The sequence below is a fragment of the Leptopilina heterotoma genome, unplaced genomic scaffold (genome assembly GCF_015476425.1).
Source record: "Leptopilina heterotoma isolate Lh14 unplaced genomic scaffold, ASM1547642v1 Lhet_312, whole genome shotgun sequence".
In the NCBI taxonomy this organism is placed as follows: domain Eukaryota; kingdom Metazoa; phylum Arthropoda; class Insecta; order Hymenoptera; family Figitidae; genus Leptopilina; species Leptopilina heterotoma.
Window position 1 is genome coordinate 240674 of NW_025111013.1, and position 18480 is coordinate 259153.

Genomic DNA, 18480 nt, shown 5'->3' on the forward strand with positions numbered 1-18480 from the left:
GAAAAGCTCGAAAGCTTATCCAACCAAACCGACTGGTTCGACAACACGGGACAAATAAAAATGCAAGTGAGCACAACGAAACAAGTGAAACAGTTATCTGTGATTGGCTGATTCGACAGTTTTTCAATTAACTAAAAAATGTCAGCAGCAACCATTCCCCCACCCCTTTTTTCTCTTTTTTCTCTTCTCACTTTCGGATTTTAATTTAATTTTTCAGGTTCCTAAAGTTAGCGTCGATTTTAAGCGTCAGAAAAAGTCAGGAATAGTATTTTTTTTAAGGAGTTTTCTCAAATGATAATAAAATAGGAGAAAAGAAAAAAAAAACAGGAGGGAATTTTTGGCAACACTAAATATCGTGTGTGTGTATTAGGGATATTTTTGGCAACAGCCGGAAGTCTATTGCAATTTCTTCACACAGCAAATATTCATGCTCCCAATCGAATGACAAACGACTACCACGCCTCTATTTGAATCTTCTTTTGCCCTCCCACAAAAACTCGCTGGCTGGCGTCACTCTCTATATCGTATTGACGACATGAAAATGATGCTTTGTCGAGCTGTGTCCTGAGATTTTCTGGGTCAAGATAAAAACAAAGACAACACTAAACTATGTATATGTGGCGTACATATATACATAAAAACAGACGAGCAGAAAAACATCAATTAATTTGAGTGAAAAAAATACATGTATGCACACAATAGTTCTAAACAATTCGATAAAGTAGTTTACTAAAAAAAGAACTCGGTATCATTTTAGCAAAAAAAAAAAAAGTTTCTTTTTATACCGTTGGATCGGGAATAAATTGCAAAAATTAAAACCCTTTATTTCTGGAAGTTAGCGTCTACGCTAAGAATCGAAAATTAATTATTTCGATCGTAGAAATGGCACTAATTTCAAAGAGTGAATTTTTGACTTGAAAAAGTTTGAAAATTGGTGTTTTCTTCTCGATTTTAGGAAAAATTGAATTATTCTCACAAGAAACACTTTTTGAATGGGGAAAAATTGATAAAATGGTTGAAATTCTCCACTTGAGAACGCCAAGGTCACCACTAGGTGGCGAGAGAAAGTCCAGGAAAGATGAGGTTTTTCCTGGAATTTCTCTTGCCATCTAGTGGTGACCTTGGCGTTCGCAGGTGGAGAATAGTCGCCTTAATGTTCCTTTCTTCGAAAAAGTGTCACAATATTCTTTTTTGATTGCAAAAAATGAAAGAATAAAAATAAAAAGCGGAAAATAGAAAATAGAAAATAAAATACGAAAATAAAACAACGAAAATGAAACCTAAAAAATAAAAGAACGAAAATAGAACCTAAAAAATAAAAGAACGAAAATAAAACCTAAAAAAAGAACGACAATCAGGAGATACAATGAAATAAATGATTATAAAAGAACGACAATAAAAAGCATAAATGGGTAAATAAAAAATTATTTTCAAAAATACTATTTTCTTTGATTGTTTTTTGGAAAAGGAAAAAAATTGTTTCGATTTTCCGGGTTTTTTTTTTAATTTTTTTTTTTTAGTGGTATTGATCGATAGGGAATCGAGTTGATTTAATTTACTTGTGTGCTCGAGCCGAGTCTACTACACTTGCAGTTTGGCTTATTAATGGGGAAACTCTCTGCGCTTTTACTATTTCATCTCTCCATAGTCAGAAACTCGTTGAATAACTGCCTGTTATCTCCCATTAAGTTAAAGTATATAGTACGATTATTTGACTCGTGCAAGTTGTACGGATTCTCAACTATAATGTCATTTCAATCTTTTGTACATTCAACCCTTGAAATTTCTTCTTTCTTCTTCTACCTCCACGCAGTTGCATAAATTTTCTTAAAATTATCATCTCCCGATAGCGAGAAAATTTTCTTAATTAATAATTGAGGAAACGGTTGGAAAAAATTCTTTGAAATTAAATTTTCGTATAGAAAGTCACAAAATTTAATTAAATTGATTAAACAATTAATATTTTACAAATGACAATAAAAAAAAAAAATACATTGAATTTTTAACTTTGAAATTATTTATTTTATTTAACTTTTCTTTTTATTCAATTTCTGACGAATAAATTTATTAGTCGATATTTAATTTGATTAATTAGTAATTTTATACTTTTATTATTTGTCAAAATTGGTTTATTTTTTTATTATTTTGTTTATTAATTAATTTATTTATTTTATTTATTTATTTATTTTATTTATTTTATTTATTTTATTTATTTATTTATTTATTTATTTTATTTATTTATTTATTTATTTATTTATTATTTATTTATTTATTTATTTATTTTATTTATTTTATTTATTTTATTTATTTTATTTATTTTATTTATTTTATTTATTTTATTTATTTTATTTATTTTATTTATTTTATTTATTTTATTTATTTTATTTATTTTATTTATTTTATTTATTTATTTTATTTATTTTATTTATTTTATTTATTAAATAATTTAACTACTTGTTAACTTCTTATATTTAATTTCATTCAAGTTCGCGTTAGTCGTAGGCGTTAAGTGCTTGGGTTAGGTCATGGTAGTTAGGGTTCGATCCCCCTGGGGTTGAAATTAATTTTTATTTAATTACTGGATATAAATAATAAATTTAATATAATAAAATAAAAAACCTACGTTATTAAATTCCTATAGTAATTATTTGTAATTTTATTAATGAATTATTTGAAATTTTTGTGAAATTGAAGTAAAATTTCAATTCGTTTTGCTAAAAGATATTAATTTACATCACAAAATTGAAAATTGTTAAAATAATTGAAGTCTCTTAAAATTCTAGTAAAAATAATTTAATTTTTACAAAAATTTATTTTAAATTCTCAAAAATTAATTCTTTAAAATATTTCAATTCTATTGCTTAAAAATAATTGAATTTTACCAAAGAAAGAATTGATAATTTTTGAAATAATTGAAATTTCCTAAAATTATATTAAAAATAATTGAATTTTTACAAAAAATTTATTTAAAATTCTCAAAAATTAATTTTTTTAATTATTTAAATTCTATTGTTTAAAGATAATTGAATTTTGACAAAGAAAGAATTGATAATTTTTGAAATAATTGAAATTTCCTAAAATTATATTGAAATTAATTGAATTTTTAAAAAAATTGTATTGAAATTCTTGAAAATAATTGAATAATTCAATTGTTTTGAAAAATTAATTTTTTTTATGCAATTCAAGCAATTAAAGTTCAATTTTCTTGAAAAATTGAATTGAAATTGTTGAAAATAAATAAATAATTGAGGGAAAATAAAAATATGTTTTACAATAATGAATGTTAGAGGGAGCAAAAAATAAAAATTGAAATCTAAACATTCTCTTTTAGTTCGCGGGGAATAAAAAAAACAAATGTACGTTTCTCATAATGGTTCTTTAACAATTGGACAATAAAATTTAATTTAAATTGATTGATTTTGAATTGTCATGAACGTTCGTTAATTTTCACATTTGTTCTGATTAATTTCAATTTACTGGAGTATTCTAAAAAAATAGAAAGGTAAAAAAACTAATTTAAAAAAAAACAAAATAATTATAGCTGTTTAACTCGAATTAAATTACTGATAATTAAATACCTACAACAAAACTGATGTTATTTATTTTGTCATTAAATAATTAACAAGAGTTAAAGTTATTTTTGTTATTTTTTATTATAAATTATTATAATAAAATATCTATTATTATAATCATTAATTATTAGTTTATTAATCATAATTAATAAATTATTAAATTTACAACAACAATTTATAATAATTTTTTTCCAAAAAATGTTATGATTAAAAAAAACCATAAAAATTTATTTTTATTTTTCATTTCTTTCTTTATTTTTTTTTCCACTTTTTACTCTTTTCCTTTTTTTTCTTTTTCTACAAAGTTTTAAACGTTCAAATGAACGAAAACATTTTTCTGGCTAAAATATTTTCAAAAGTTCTCAAAGAAAAAAGAATAATAATTAAAATTAAATATTTATTTCTCAATTTTAGGAACACAGTTTTTTTTCTTTTTTTTTTTGTTTTAATTTAGAAATTAAAAATATTTAATAAATATTTAATTTTGATATTTAATAAAAATTTACACACAAAAAAGTATATTTCGTATATCGACTAAAAAAGTATAAAACTATATTTTTTCTAGACAAAGATTTACTCTCAAAAAAGTTAGAAATTTGAAAAATAAAAAATTTAATGAATATTGCAAAAAACTGAAAAAGAAAAATTATTAAAAAAAAATAAATAAATTCCAAGTCAGTTGAAATAATACACAAGATTATGTAAGGGTACTTTCTAAGGTTTGCAAATGCCATTCCGAAGAAGCAATACAATGCACTAATGTGGTATCAGAGTACAAAAATATTTGACATACCAATAAAAATAAAAAAAACATTTTCCTCCCCCCCACTTCTAGATATATGTCAACAATATTCAAATGTGAAGGAAATTTCTTTTTATTTTCCTTCAATTGAGAAAAAATCTCCGGAGAAAAAAAACATTCAATTCACTGTATAAACTAATTTTTTTCTTCGATTAAATTTTTTTTTCTATTTTCACTTCATTTTTATTAAAATATTTTTTAATTACAACATTTTTTTTTAAATAATTATTTTCAACTCAAGAATTGAAATAATAATTTTTCTTAGTTTTGAAAAAAATTACATTTCACTGTTAATTAGTTTAATTGAATTAAATAAATAAAAAAGAAATAAATAAATGCAATAATAGAAAATAGTAATGGATAATTTTTTTTACCGTGAAATATTGAAATAAATAAATAATTTTTTGATAAGAATTTATTATCGTCACGAATATTGAGAAAATAGGAGAAAAAAAATTAATGGTTGCGTTTTGCTTTTTCTTTTCGTAGATGTTACGCCGTCGGAGCAGGAGGATTTATTCATTAGGAAATTAAAACAATGCTGTGTGACTTTTGACTTTATGGACCCAGTCGCAGATCTCAAGGACAAGGAAATTAAACGTGCGACTCTCAATGAACTCGTCGAGTACGTGACAGCAGGTCGAGGAGTCCTCACTGAGCCTGTTTACCCCGAAATCATTAGAATGGTGTGTACTCATTATTAATTAATTAATAAATTAATTAATTAATTTCCCCCCTCGCTTTAAATTCACAGTCGATTTTCATTTATCCCCTGGAAAATAAATTTGAATTTATCAAGTGTCTCCTTTAAATTATCATAATTATTCACAATTTTAATTTTATCCCCTAAAACCTGAAAGGTAAATTTGAATTAATTGTCTCCTTTAAATTCAGGGGCAATTTTAATTTATCCCCTAAAAAGTAAATTTGAATCAATTTTAATGATTTTAATTTATCCCCTAAAACAAAATTTGAATCAATTTTAGTTTATTCTCTAAAAAATAAATTTGAATCAATTTTAATTTATCCCCTAAAAAAATAAATTTGAATTAATTAATTGTCTTCTTTAAATTCACAGTCAATTTTAATTTATAGCCCTAAAAAATAAATTTGAATTAATTGTCCCTTTTAAATTCCCATTCGATTTTAATTTATCCCCTAAAAAGTAAGTTTTGAAGAGAATCAATTTTTTTCAACCAAAAATCATATTTTTTCAAATTAATTTTTTTATTTCTTGTACGCAAGATAAAAATTTGAAAAAATATGATTTTTGATTTATAAAAAAATGAGAAAAAAAATTAATTGGAAAAAAATAGTTTTTGGTTTGTAAAGAAAGAAGAAGAAAATTAATTTTAAAAAAAACTATTTTTCATTTATAAAGAAAAGGGAAAAAATTAATTTGAAAAATATGATTTTTGATTTATAAAGAAATGAGAAAAAAAATCCATTTGAAAAAATATTTTTTGGTTTGTGAAGAAAGAAAATATCTATGAAATTGGTTTTTAAGTAAAAAAAAAAGGATTTTTTCGAAAGTTTCTTTAATTAAAAAAGATTTTTTAATTAAAAGAAAATTTCTCTAATTTTTCCAAACAAAATTTTAAAATTCTAATTGCACTTTTAATTTTTAGATCTCGGCGAACCTTTTTCGAACACTACCACCTAGTGAAAATCCAGATTTTGATCCTGAGGAGGATGACCCGACGATGGAGGCGAGTTGGCCCCATCTTCAATTAGTGTACGAGTTTTTTCTTCGATTTCTCGAGTCTTCAGATTTTCAGCCTACCTATGGAAAAAAAGTTATCGACCAAAAATTTGTTTTACAGGTAATATTTTCTTTTTCCTCTTTTTTTTCTTTCAAAATTTTTTTTTTTAAATTCGGAAATTATTCTAATTTTCAATATTTTTTGAATTGGAATCTTTTATTTTGTCGAAATTGCGAATTTTATATTCGACATTTTAATTAATTTATTTAATTTATTTAATTTATTTAATTAATGTTAATTTTTTTAATTGATTTAAAAATTTTCTTTTTAATTTAAAAAAGAATTTTTGTTTCTACTATCCTCTGGATTCTTTCCTAAAATATGTTTTAATTTTCTTTTTAAATAAAATATATAAAAAGGCAATTGATTAATATTATTTACTTTTTTCTTGCAGTTGTTGGATCTTTTCGATTCGGAGGATCCTAGAGAAAGAGATTTTTTAAAGACAGTTTTACATCGTATTTACGGAAAGTTCCTTGGCCTTCGAGCCTTTATACGCAAACAGATAAATAATATCTTTCTCAGGTGAGTTTTATTAATTACTACTGTCCATTCTTCAGTAAATTTCAAAAATTTAGTTTTTTGAAGAAGAACTTTCTGAAAATTATTCTAAAAACTTCTAATTAAAAATTCTTTAAAACAAATGAATTTTAGAAAAGTTTTCTACCAATAGTAAAAAATTCTGTTAAAAATCTAACTTTCTTCGAATTATTATGAAAATTTAATATTAAAAATGAAAATCTTTATAAAAATTTATTAGTTTCTTAAAATTTACAAAAATTCTTTTCGAAAATTCAGGTATTTTTACAAAATTTTACTAAATTTGAATTATTTGAAAATTTTTTAATTATATTTACATTTCAGATTAATTTTATCTTTCGAAAATTATTTTTAAATATTTCAAGAATTTTTTTTTTAATTCTTAAAAATCAATTATTTTTAATAGTTTCCGTTAGATATTTTCAACAATAGACTCAAAAACGTAAACAATAACTTGAAATAACTTTTAAAAAGAAAAAGTTCCAGTTATAATTTTGATAAAAAAAATTGAATTTTTGTATTTAAATAATTCAATTTTCAAATAATTCTGATAATTATTTGAAATTTAATTAAAAATTATGGAGAATAATTGAATTTTGAAAGAGTTAGAATTTTAATCTAATTCTTCGCAAAAAATTCAAAAGAATTCAATTATTTTCAATAAATTTCGTAAAATTCTCAATTTTACGAAAGAATTCAATTATTTGCTAAAATCGTAATAAATCCTTCGAAACAATTCAATTATTTTTATATATAGTAAAATTCTTCGCAAAAATTCAATTATTTTTAATTTTAATAAAATTCTATGAAAGATTCAATTTTTAAAAAAATTGAATTTTTCTATTTAAATAATTGAATTGTGAAATAATTTTGAAAATTATTAAAAATAATTGAGTTAAAGAGAAAGTTATTTGAAAATTCTGGAGAATAATTGAATTTTGTAAGAATATTAGTAAAAATATTTAAGAAGTTTAAAAATTGAAAAATTAACAACTTTTTAAAATTATTAAATTTTTAAAGTAATTTAGTTGTTTTTTTTTTTAATTGAAAGTTTTTTGAAGACTCAAAATTGCAAAGAATTGAATTTTAAATTTTTTCTAAGTCAACTTCCTTTTACTTTTTTGCACAATTCAATTCTCAAAGAATCTAATGAAAATTATCAAAAATAATTGAATTTGTAAGAAATATAATTTTTCAATTTGAAAGAATAATCGAATATTCGAAAAGTTGTAATAAAAATTTTGACTAATTTCAATTGAAACTTCTAAAAAACTTAGTTCTTTGAAAAAAGTTGAATTAAATTGTAAATTTTGTCAAATTTTATCAAAATTTTAATATTTTGGAGCATTTTATTGGATTTTTTTGTTTAAATAATCGTTTAAAGAAAATGGTAAAAAATTTTGAAAATAATTGAATTTTCCAAAAACTTGAATTATTCATTAAGGAAAAAAGTTAACTTTTCTGAAAATTGGGGAAAAGTCAGGAAAATAGAAAATAAATTTCTGAATGTATAAAATAGTTCTTTTTAAATAAAATACAAATTGAAAAAAGAGTGACAAAAAAAATTGTCATTAATTTGAAAATAAATAAATTTTCTTTCCTTCTTTATATATTTGTTGTAAATAATAAGAAACTATTAGTTTTGTAAGAATTTTGTTTGTTATTTTCTTTCTTTCTTTCTTTCTTTCAATTTTCTTTCAATTTTCTTTTGCTAAAAAGCAATAAATTGTCTAAAGAAAAAATATGCCAAACAAAAGAGAAAAAAAAATAAATCATAATACTAGTGAAGTTTATTGAATGACTTTTTATAGTGTTTCTAGATTGTAAATTTCATTCTTTAAAATTTTAAATTGAGTTAGATGGTTTCCATTTCGTTGCTGGAAAATTTAAAGGCTTTTAACTTGGATGCAATAAACTTGCGAGAGCGAAATGAATCCCCTGGATTTTCAAGTTTAAGGGACTTTAAATTTAAAAGCTCCTCCTCATATTTCATAACATTTATTATTTAAAATTACACTACCTATATTTTAATTCCTCAAAAAAGAAAAAGAAGGAAAAGTTTATTTAAACGAAATTTGTCCCAGTTTTTCCCAAACTTGTTTTATTTTTTCCAATTTTTTTTCTCTTTCTTTCTGTAAAAAAATCTATAGTTTCTATTTATTTTTTAAAAGTAAAAAATAAAATTGATTGACAATTGTTTCGTAAAAAATTCTGGGAAAATTGAAATAAAAAATGTGTAAAAGAATTGTAACAATAATTATTGTGACAATTTATTTTTACAGGAATGATAATTGTAGTAATTTATTAGTAGACTAAGAATTATAATTTTTTAATAGGTTGAGTAATATTTTTTTATAAGTAATAATTTTTTAATAGAAGTAATATCTTTTTTATAAGTAATAATTTTTTAATAGAGAGAATAAGTTTAATGTTTCTTCTTAATTTGCAGGTTTGTGTACGAAACGGAACACTTTAATGGAGTGGGCGAACTTCTAGAAATTCTGGGTAGCATTATCAACGGATTCGCTCTCCCGTTGAAAGTCGAACACAAACAATTCTTAGTTAAGGTATTGTTTTTTTTTACTTTCAATCGTTGGTAATTGAGAAATTAGACGAAAAAAGAAAAAGGAAACTGAAGCTCGATGCTAATAAACTAAACGGAAAAGTTCTTTGGAGAATTTTCAATTTAGAAACTTGGCGAAATAAATAAAGAACCAAAAAAGAGAAAATCGGAAAATTCTATTATAAAATTTAGTGTAAAATTATTGAAGGAAAAATCGAAAAATTAGATTATAAATTTAAATGTTTATTTTTAAAAATCAGCGTTTCGACAATTATTTCGAAAATGAATTTTTCCAAAAAAAGAAAACAGAAATTATTTGAAATATACAGGAATGATAAGAGAATGTTTAAATTATGAGTGTAAGTTAATAATGTTCCTGTGATAAGATAAGTTATTAGGTTCAAGTAGCGATTTTTGTATCGGAAATATTGATATTTTTGCCTTCGGATATTTTTCCTCTATTTTATCGAAATTTTCGACGAAAGAAAAATTTTTTAATTTTAAAAGTACAGATTTAAGAATCAACTTTTTAATTGTAATTTAAAAAATAAATAAATAAAAATCGTGCAGAAATTGGAATTAGAAAAAATAGTTAATTTAGTCTCGAAATGCTTATTTTTTCGGATTAAAAAAAGAAAAGAATTAATATTATTTTTCAATAAATGTAATGATAATTATGAAATTATAATGAAATTGTAATGATAATGACATTATAATGATAATTGTAATGAAATTGTAATGATAGTTTTAATAATTACTAATTATTGGAAACGTAGTGAAAAAGTAAATTTAATGAAAATTGTAATTTTTCAGGTGCTCTTACCTCTACACAAGGTGAAGTGTTTATCGCTTTATCATGCGCAGCTGGCGTATTGCGTGGTGCAATTTCTGGAAAAAGACGCAACGCTGACGGAGCCAGTGATTCGAGGTCTTCTGAAATTCTGGCCTAAGACATGCAGCCAGAAAGAAGTCATGTTCTTGGGAGAAATTGAGGAGATACTCGATGTCATAGAACCTAGCCAATTTGCTACAATACAGGAGCCTCTTTTTAGGCAAATTGCACGCTGCGTATCGTCACCTCATTTTCAGGTAATTGAAAAAAAACCATTTCAGGAGAAAGAAAAACATTCTTATTATTTTTCTTTTGTCCCCCTTAATTTCCAAATTTAATTTTGATTTTGACTCAATTTTTAATATTCAATTTTTATTAATTGTAAAAATATTAATTAATTAATTAATTAATTAATTGTAAAAAAAGTTTAAATCGATTTTATGCTTTGCGGTTCATTTACAAAAATCTACTATTTAATATTTCTTTTTCGATTTGATGCTATTTGGCATTAGTTGAAAGAAAAAAATATTCTCAAAATAAAAAAATATCAAAATTATTCTCAAAAAATTTTGATAATATTCTTAGAAACAATTCAAAAAAATTAAAACAAAATTTTTTGAAATGATTCAATTATTTTCAGAAATTTGAATAAAATTCTTTGCAAAATCCAATTATTTTCATGAATATAAATAACAATATTCATCAGAAGAATTCAATTATTTTCAAAAGTAATAAAATTCTTCTCGAGAATTCAATTATTTTTACAAATAATACAATTTTTTTACTGGAATTCAATTATTTTCAAAAATAATACAATTTTCTACTGGAATTCAATTATTTAGAACATTTTAATAAAATTCTTCCCAAGAAATCAATTATTTTTACAAACAATACAATTTTTTACTGGAATTCAATTATTTAAATAAGTTTAATAAAATTCTTCTTCAGAATTCAATTATTTTTAGAAAGTTAAAAAAAATCGTTTGAAAAATTTAAATAATTTTATTAATTTTCCAAATTTTTGACAAAAATTTCCTTGAAATTTGTCGAAAGAATTCAATTATTTAAAAAAAAATTATTAAAATTCTTTACAAGAATTCAATTTTAAGAAAAATTCAATTACTCAAGAAATTATTTATTTTTGTATTAAAATAATTGAATTCTCGTGTAAAACTTTCTAACAAGAATTGATTTAGATTTGAAGTTCAGTTAAAAATTTAGATAATTAAATATTAGAAGCAATATGGAATTAATTTTTATAGAAATAATTGAATTTTTAAAAAGTACATTAAAATGATTTAAAATATTTTAATTCTTCTGGAAAAATAAATCAGTATTTAAATAATTATTTAAACAAAACTATTAAATTTTTGAATGATATTTAATTAAGAAATTATGAAGAAAATTAGTCTTTTGAGAAATTGTATTTAAATTTTTTCAAAATACCTAAATTGCCGTAAATAATTGAAAAAGATTAATTTAATTTCCAATTATTTGAAAATTTTGTCAAATTTAATTGAAATAAATTATATATTTTAAAGAATTTTATTTTTCTGCTTTTGAAAATTATTTCAAAAAATACTAGTATTTTTTGAAAAAATTTATGTTAAAATTAAAAAAATAATTTAATTTTTCAAAAATTTAGAACTGTAGTGATTATTAAAAAATTGATAAAAATTTTCTTTGTTTTTAAAAAAGAAAATCTTTTATATTCAAATATAGAAATATTTGATATAATTTGAAAAAGATTAAATTTTAATTTGATTTCTTTATTATGTTTCCATATTTTGTTAATGAAATTAAAATTCTACCTGAATTTAAAAAAAGAAATAAAAATCTAGTTTTTAAATAAGAAAATCGATAGTTATTTGATTGTACAGGAATGATTCAAGAATGTTATTTATAAACGTTACTAATTTCTGTCATTTTCGTCTCGTGAACTGTTAAATTAATGTTGGAAAATAAATAGCAATGTTGTAAGTAGGACAGTGTCTGTTTCGATAATTCGATATATATATGAATTAAATTCACTTACTACGTTGTCAATTGTTTTGCATAAAATCAATTGTGCCAAATTGATTCCTTTACGATCATATTTTATAGTTGATTGCTTCTAATTTTATCCATTCGATACATCAACACACGAACAGGATAATGTCAAATTTACAAATTCTAAAATATCGATCACAATTATTACTGATATTCAATGGAATGTTTTATTTCATCTAAATATTTCTTTTCGTATTTATATTTTCTATATTTTCTATATTTTTTGTTCAAAATTCTTTTTAGTTAAATTTAACATTCTAAAGAAAACAATTGAAATTATTTTTCTCAAACAGGAGAATAAAATTTGACGAAGAAAAAAAAGATAAAAAATAATAAAATATTAGAATAATAAAGTAATAATAAAAATAAATTATTAAAATAATAAAATGGGTATTTTTTGTAAATCCATTTAAATGAAATAAATAAATAAAATACAAAAATAGTAAAAAATAGTAAAAACAATAAAAATAATAATAAAAAATAAATTTTCCGGATAAAATATATTTTGTCTGTAATATATTATTTGAGAAGGAAAAATTTAGTGTCAAAATTAAAGATTCGAGAGTAAAAAATATATTTTTTGTTTTCAGGTTGCTGAGAGAGCATTGTACTTGTGGAATAACGAGTACATTATGTCGCTAATCGAGGAAAATAATCTCGTAATAATGGGAATTATGTTCCCGGCATTGTACAGAATTAGTAAAGAGCATTGGAACCAAACGATCGTGGCCCTCGTTTACAATGTTCTCAAAACATTCATGGAAATGAACAGCAAACTGTTTGACGAACTTACTGCCACCTACAAATCCGAGAGGCAAAAGTAATATTTTTTTCAATTATCACACGAAAAAAATAACGTTTCAATATATTATTAAAGAGAAATTCATTTAGTCAAGTAATCGATTACTTTGAATCAAAGAAATGTCTCTTAAATATTTTTGTACTGTCAGATTTTCTTGATAATTAAATTAAAATCAAATTGTGACCAAAATTCAATTTAAATTGTAATTTTAGAGATTAAATTTAAATTATAATTTTATCGACAAAATTCAATTTAAATTGTAATTTTAGCGACTAAATTTAACTTAAATTGTAATTTTAGTGACGAAATTTAATTTATAATTATTATTAATATTATTAAAAATAAATTACGTTCTCTTTTTTTGTAGAGAAAAGAAGAGAGAAAAGGAGAGAGATGAACTTTGGAAAAGATTAAATGAATTGGAACTTGAGCGGCGCGGTGCAATAATGGCGGCTCCAAATAATTCTGTTCCTGTTACATCTGCACCTGCAACACGAGCCCGACCCTGAGCTAGTAAGATATTTCATTTTTCTTCCTCATTATATTTTATAAATATATATTTAGAAAAAAGAAAAACGAGAAATTTAAAAATAAGATTTTTCTTTCTTCAAGGAAAAATAAAATTCATATTTTTTAAATATTCTCAATTTTCACTTCTGAAAAAATCAATTTCATCCTTAAATTTTCAAATGTTGATTAGTTATATATAATGTAAATTTTCAAGGTTGCCACATGTCAGGAAATTAATTATTAAAAATAATGGATTTATAGAAGAATTTTAGTTAAAAACACTAAAAAGAATTTAATTTTCGACAAGTTACAAATTATTTTTAAAAGCAATAAAATTCTTCGCAGAAATTCAATTATTTTCAAAAATTTTAATAAAATCCTTGGCAAAATTTCAATTATTTTCGAGAATTTTTCTCAATTCAATTATTTTCAATGTCTACAATTTTAATAAAATTTTCCAAAGAATTTAATTATTTAAATCAAAATTTTAATTCTATTATTTAAAAAAATGTTGACAACACACTTTACCAGATTTAGTTAATAAAATTGCAATTTTAATCAAACTTTCCTATACAATTCGTTTCAAGTATTTTCAATTTTTTAATGAAATTTCTCGAATAAATTTAATTATTTTCAAAAACTTTTAAAAAATTTTGAGAAATTCAATTATTTAAAAAAAATTGAATAAAATTCATCACAAGAAATTAATTATTTTCATGAATAGTAAAAACTTTTCCAGAATTCAATTATTTTGACAAATAAAATTCCTAAAAAGTTTTACTAATATTCGTTGCAAGAATTCAATTATTTTCATAAATAACAAAATTTATCGTAAAATTTCAATTGTTTTCCATACAATTCTTCTTAAGAAATTAATTATTTTCACAAATAACACATTTTTTATGGGAATTCAATTATTTAAAAATATTTAAATAAAATTCTTCGTAAGAAATCAATTATTTCCATAAATAATAAAAATTTTCTCTGGAATTCAATTATTTAAGAAAATTTTAATAAAATTCTTCCCAAGCATTCAATTATTTTCAAAAATAACATTTTTCACTGAAATTCAATGATTTAAAAAATATTTAATAAAATTCTTCGTCAGATTTTAATTATTTTCAATTTTTTAATAAAATTTCTTGAAAAGAATTCAATTATTTTCAAATAGTTTTAAAACAATTCTGAGAAATTCAATTATTTAAAAAAATTTGAATAAAATTCTTCGTTATTTTCAAAAATAACAATTATTTCGACAAAATTTAATTATTTTTATAAAAAAAATCTCAGGAATTCAATTATTTTCAATTTTTGAATAAAGTTTCTCGAAGGAATTCAATTATTTTTAGGAAATTGAAAAATTCTTTTGATAAATTCAATGATTGTGAAAAATTTTAGTAAAATTCCATGAATTTTTTATTTCTTAAAAAAGTTTCTGAAAAGAATTCAATTATTATATGAGAAAATTAAAAAAAATTCTTTTCAGAAATTCAATTATTGTAAAAAATTTATATAAAATTCTTGAAAAGAATTCAAGTATTTAAAAAAAATTGTTTAAGAATTCTTTCTAAATTTTAATTGGTTTCAATTCAATTTTAATATCAATTTTCGATAGAATTCAATTATTTTCAATACAATTTACTACAATTCTTAAGAATTAAATTATTTTTAATACAATTTACTACAATTCTTCTTAAAAATTCAATTATAAAATTAATTTTTTATAAAATTTCTCGAAAGAATTGAATTATTTTCAAAAAGTTTTAAAAAATTCTGAGAAATTCAATTATTTTGAAAAAGTTTAATAAAGTTCTTGAAAAAAATTGAATTATTTTTAATTTTTTATAAATAATAAAACTCATCGCAGGATTTCAATTATTTTTAATAGAATTTTTAAATACATTCCTCGGAAAATTCAATTATTCTTCAAAATTTTATTAAAAATCTTTCGAAGAATTCAATTATTTAAAAAAATTTTCTTAAAATTCTATTTAATATTCAATTATTTTTATTTATTTCAATTCAATTATTTTTATAAATAATAAAACTCATCGCAGGATTTCAATTATTTTTAATAGAATTTTTAAATGCATTCCTAGGAAAATTCAATTATTGTTCAAAATTTTATTACAAATTCTTCGAAGAATTCAATTATTTAAAAAAATTTTATTAAAATTCTATTTAATAATCAATTATTTTTATTTATTTCAATTCAATTCAATTTCAAATTTTTATAAATAATAAAACTCATCGCAGGATTTCAATTATTTTTAATAGAATTTTTAAATGCATCCCTAGGAAAATTCAATTATTGTTCAAAATTTTTATTAAAAATTCTTCGAAGAATTCAATTATTTAAAAAAAAAAAAAAAAAATTATTAAAATAAAACTTGAAGAAATCGATTACTTCGAGTCGAAGACTCGATTTCTTCATGTTTTATATTTTTATAAGTTATTGAATTGAAAAAGGTTTTGAATTTGAAATTTTTGAAAATCATTTTTGAATCATAATATTCTTTAGAGAAAAAATGAAAATTTTGTCTGCAAATTAGGGAAAAACAAAATTTAGTTTTGTGGCAATCCTGATTTTGTCTAAAAATAAATTATTCTACTTAGGAAATCACTTACTTTAAAGTAAATTTTGAAATTAGTAATTAGTAATTATTAATTAGTAAGTAGTAAAAATAATAAAGTGTAAAATTGTCTTTTTTTTGTTTATAGGCGAGAAATCACAATCATGTCACCCAGTCGTTAGATCTTAGTTTACGTCGAGGAAAAAAATTGTCGTTGTTAGAAGAGAAACCAGAATCATCTCACGGTGGATTGTCTTGACGTAATAAAAATTCCTTAGTTGGTCTCGTCCTCGTCACACTGGACAAAAGCAATCTGATCAACTCTATGGAGCGAGAAACTGAAAGAATGAGCGAGAGAAAGAGAAAAAGAGAGAAAGAAAGAGTGAAAGAGAGCTTAGAGAGAGAAGAGAAAAAAAATAGAGTGTCTGAGTGCGTGAGTGAGGAAACGAGGAAATTAAAAAGAACGTGCGCGAAAAAAAAGAAAAATCGCGAAAAGTAACAAAAAAAGACCAAGGAACTATTTAAAATAAAATAATTTAAAAAAAAGGAACAGAAAAAATAAAACCAAAGTGAAAAATCAGACCTGGATTTTACTCCTCAAAAAAAAAAAAAAAAAAATTGCCGCGATTTTTGATTTTTCATATTATAGAGATTTATATATGAAGACCGAATTTTTTATTCTCTTTCTTTGACGTCAAAATTCAAGTTGCATGGTGTACTTTAGTGTCAGCACGAGAATGAAAACTTTTTTTTTTAATTAAGATTTGCCGTTCTTCAGGCGAAGAAAAGAGTCAAAATTTTTTCCCCCTGACAAGAAAACTTTTTTCGCCTTCAACGAGCGGCGTTTGTTTGAAATGTACCATATATTCATATTATTATTATTATAATTATTATTATTATTATTAACGATAATGGTAAATATAACAAACAAAAAAAAAACATAATAAATATTAGGTAAATAAAAAAATACGTCATATTTATGTATATTTATATGTAGGAAAAAGTATAAATATAAATAAATGTGAATATACAGGACGTTCTTCTTGATTTCTCGTGGATTTTTTTTTATAATTTTTTTTTAATTTTCGATTCCCCCCCCTCGAGAAATCGGTAGTGACGAACTGTGTACTATATAAATATATATATTTGAATATATTTATATATATTAAATATAGTATGCAAAAATATATTAGTAATTCAGAGGAAGAAAATATTGGAAAGAAGACGAGGAGTTATAATTAGCGCGCGACGTAAAGAAAAAAAAAAAAAAAAGAAAAATTCTTAATAAAAAGCGACAAGTTTTATTATTATTGGAACTTATATATATATATGACAATGTTTTGTCTTCTTTTTCTTTCTTCAAATTAATTTTTAGCTTTAATTTTGAAGAAGAAAATCGTGCGCGAAAAAAAACGGAATTTTAAAATAAAAAACAAGCAATAAATTAAAATAGAAAATTACAGGAAAATGTAACATTTTAACGAATAGATTCGAATTCAGAGAGCGTGTTTTTTTCTCTACAAAAAAAAATAATGGAAAATTGAGAGAATGTGTGAGAGAAAGACAAAAAAAAGAATAAAAGAAAGAATGAATGAAAGAGAGAAAGAAAAAAGAAAGAATGAAAAAAAGAAAGAGAGAGAGAGAAAAAAGAAAGAATGGAAAAAAGAAAGAGAGAGAGAAAAAAATAGAAAGAAAAAAAAGAAAGAAAGAAAAAAGAGAGAAAGAAAAAAATAAAAAGAAAGAAATAGAAAGAAAGAAAGAGAGAAAGAAAGAAAGAGTGAAAAATAGAAAAAAAAGAGAGAAAGAGTGAAAAAAGAGAGAAAGAAAGATACAAAGAGAGAGAGAGGCAGAGACGCAATTAAGTGAAGAATAAATGATGAGAGGGACAAAGTAATAACAGAAAAAAAAGTAATAAAAAAAAAATTCAATTGTACCCAAAAATATCCATGGTTGCTTATATAAAATATACATACAATAAATAGAGATCTAACGCGTCAGATTTATTGGAGCTGTGCTCCTCTTTCTCAAAAATAAAATAAATTAATAACTGATGAGAAAAAAATCGAACACGATTTTTAAAAATACGAAAAGAAAGAAAAAAAATACAAAAAAGACTTTTCTTACCGATGCATAATGAAAAAATAAAAAAAATAGCGTTTAAAAAAAAAAAGAAATTCTCGATGAAAACGTTTTAATTAGTTTTATCACGCTAAAAAAATGGCGAATAAATAATTGATGATGAAGTGTTTACGAGACAATGAAAATGCACTTTTCTGGAATTCAGAAAATTTCGCCGGATGGAAAATTTTATTTATTTCCTTGTTTTTTTTTTTATCGAAAAAGAAAAAATTTATAAATCGAATTCTTTATTTCTATAAACAAATTATTTCGTTTATTTCGTTTTTTCCAAAAAAAAAAAACACTAAATATATTGAATTCTCTATTTATATAAATAAATTATTTCGTTTCTTCCG

At 22.0% G+C, this 18480-nt stretch overlaps 1 protein-coding gene across 1 annotated transcript in view; it reads left to right on the plus strand.

The window, feature by feature from the left end:
• Window positions 1–17328, plus strand: part of LOC122504728 (serine/threonine-protein phosphatase 2A 56 kDa regulatory subunit epsilon isoform) — a 40263-nt gene extending 22935 nt beyond the window's left edge. The window contains exons 2-9 of the mRNA XM_043615946.1: window positions 4864–5060; window positions 6003–6197; window positions 6532–6662; window positions 9127–9244; window positions 10054–10329; window positions 12712–12941; window positions 13291–13436; window positions 16155–17328. Coding sequence (XP_043471881.1) covers window positions 4864–5060; window positions 6003–6197; window positions 6532–6662; window positions 9127–9244; window positions 10054–10329; window positions 12712–12941; window positions 13291–13432 — 1289 coding nt within the window. The 3' untranslated portion in view covers window positions 13433–13436; window positions 16155–17328. The remainder of the gene's footprint in view (window positions 1–4863; window positions 5061–6002; window positions 6198–6531; window positions 6663–9126; window positions 9245–10053; window positions 10330–12711; window positions 12942–13290; window positions 13437–16154) is intronic.
• Window positions 17329–18480: the final 1152 nt, after the last annotated feature.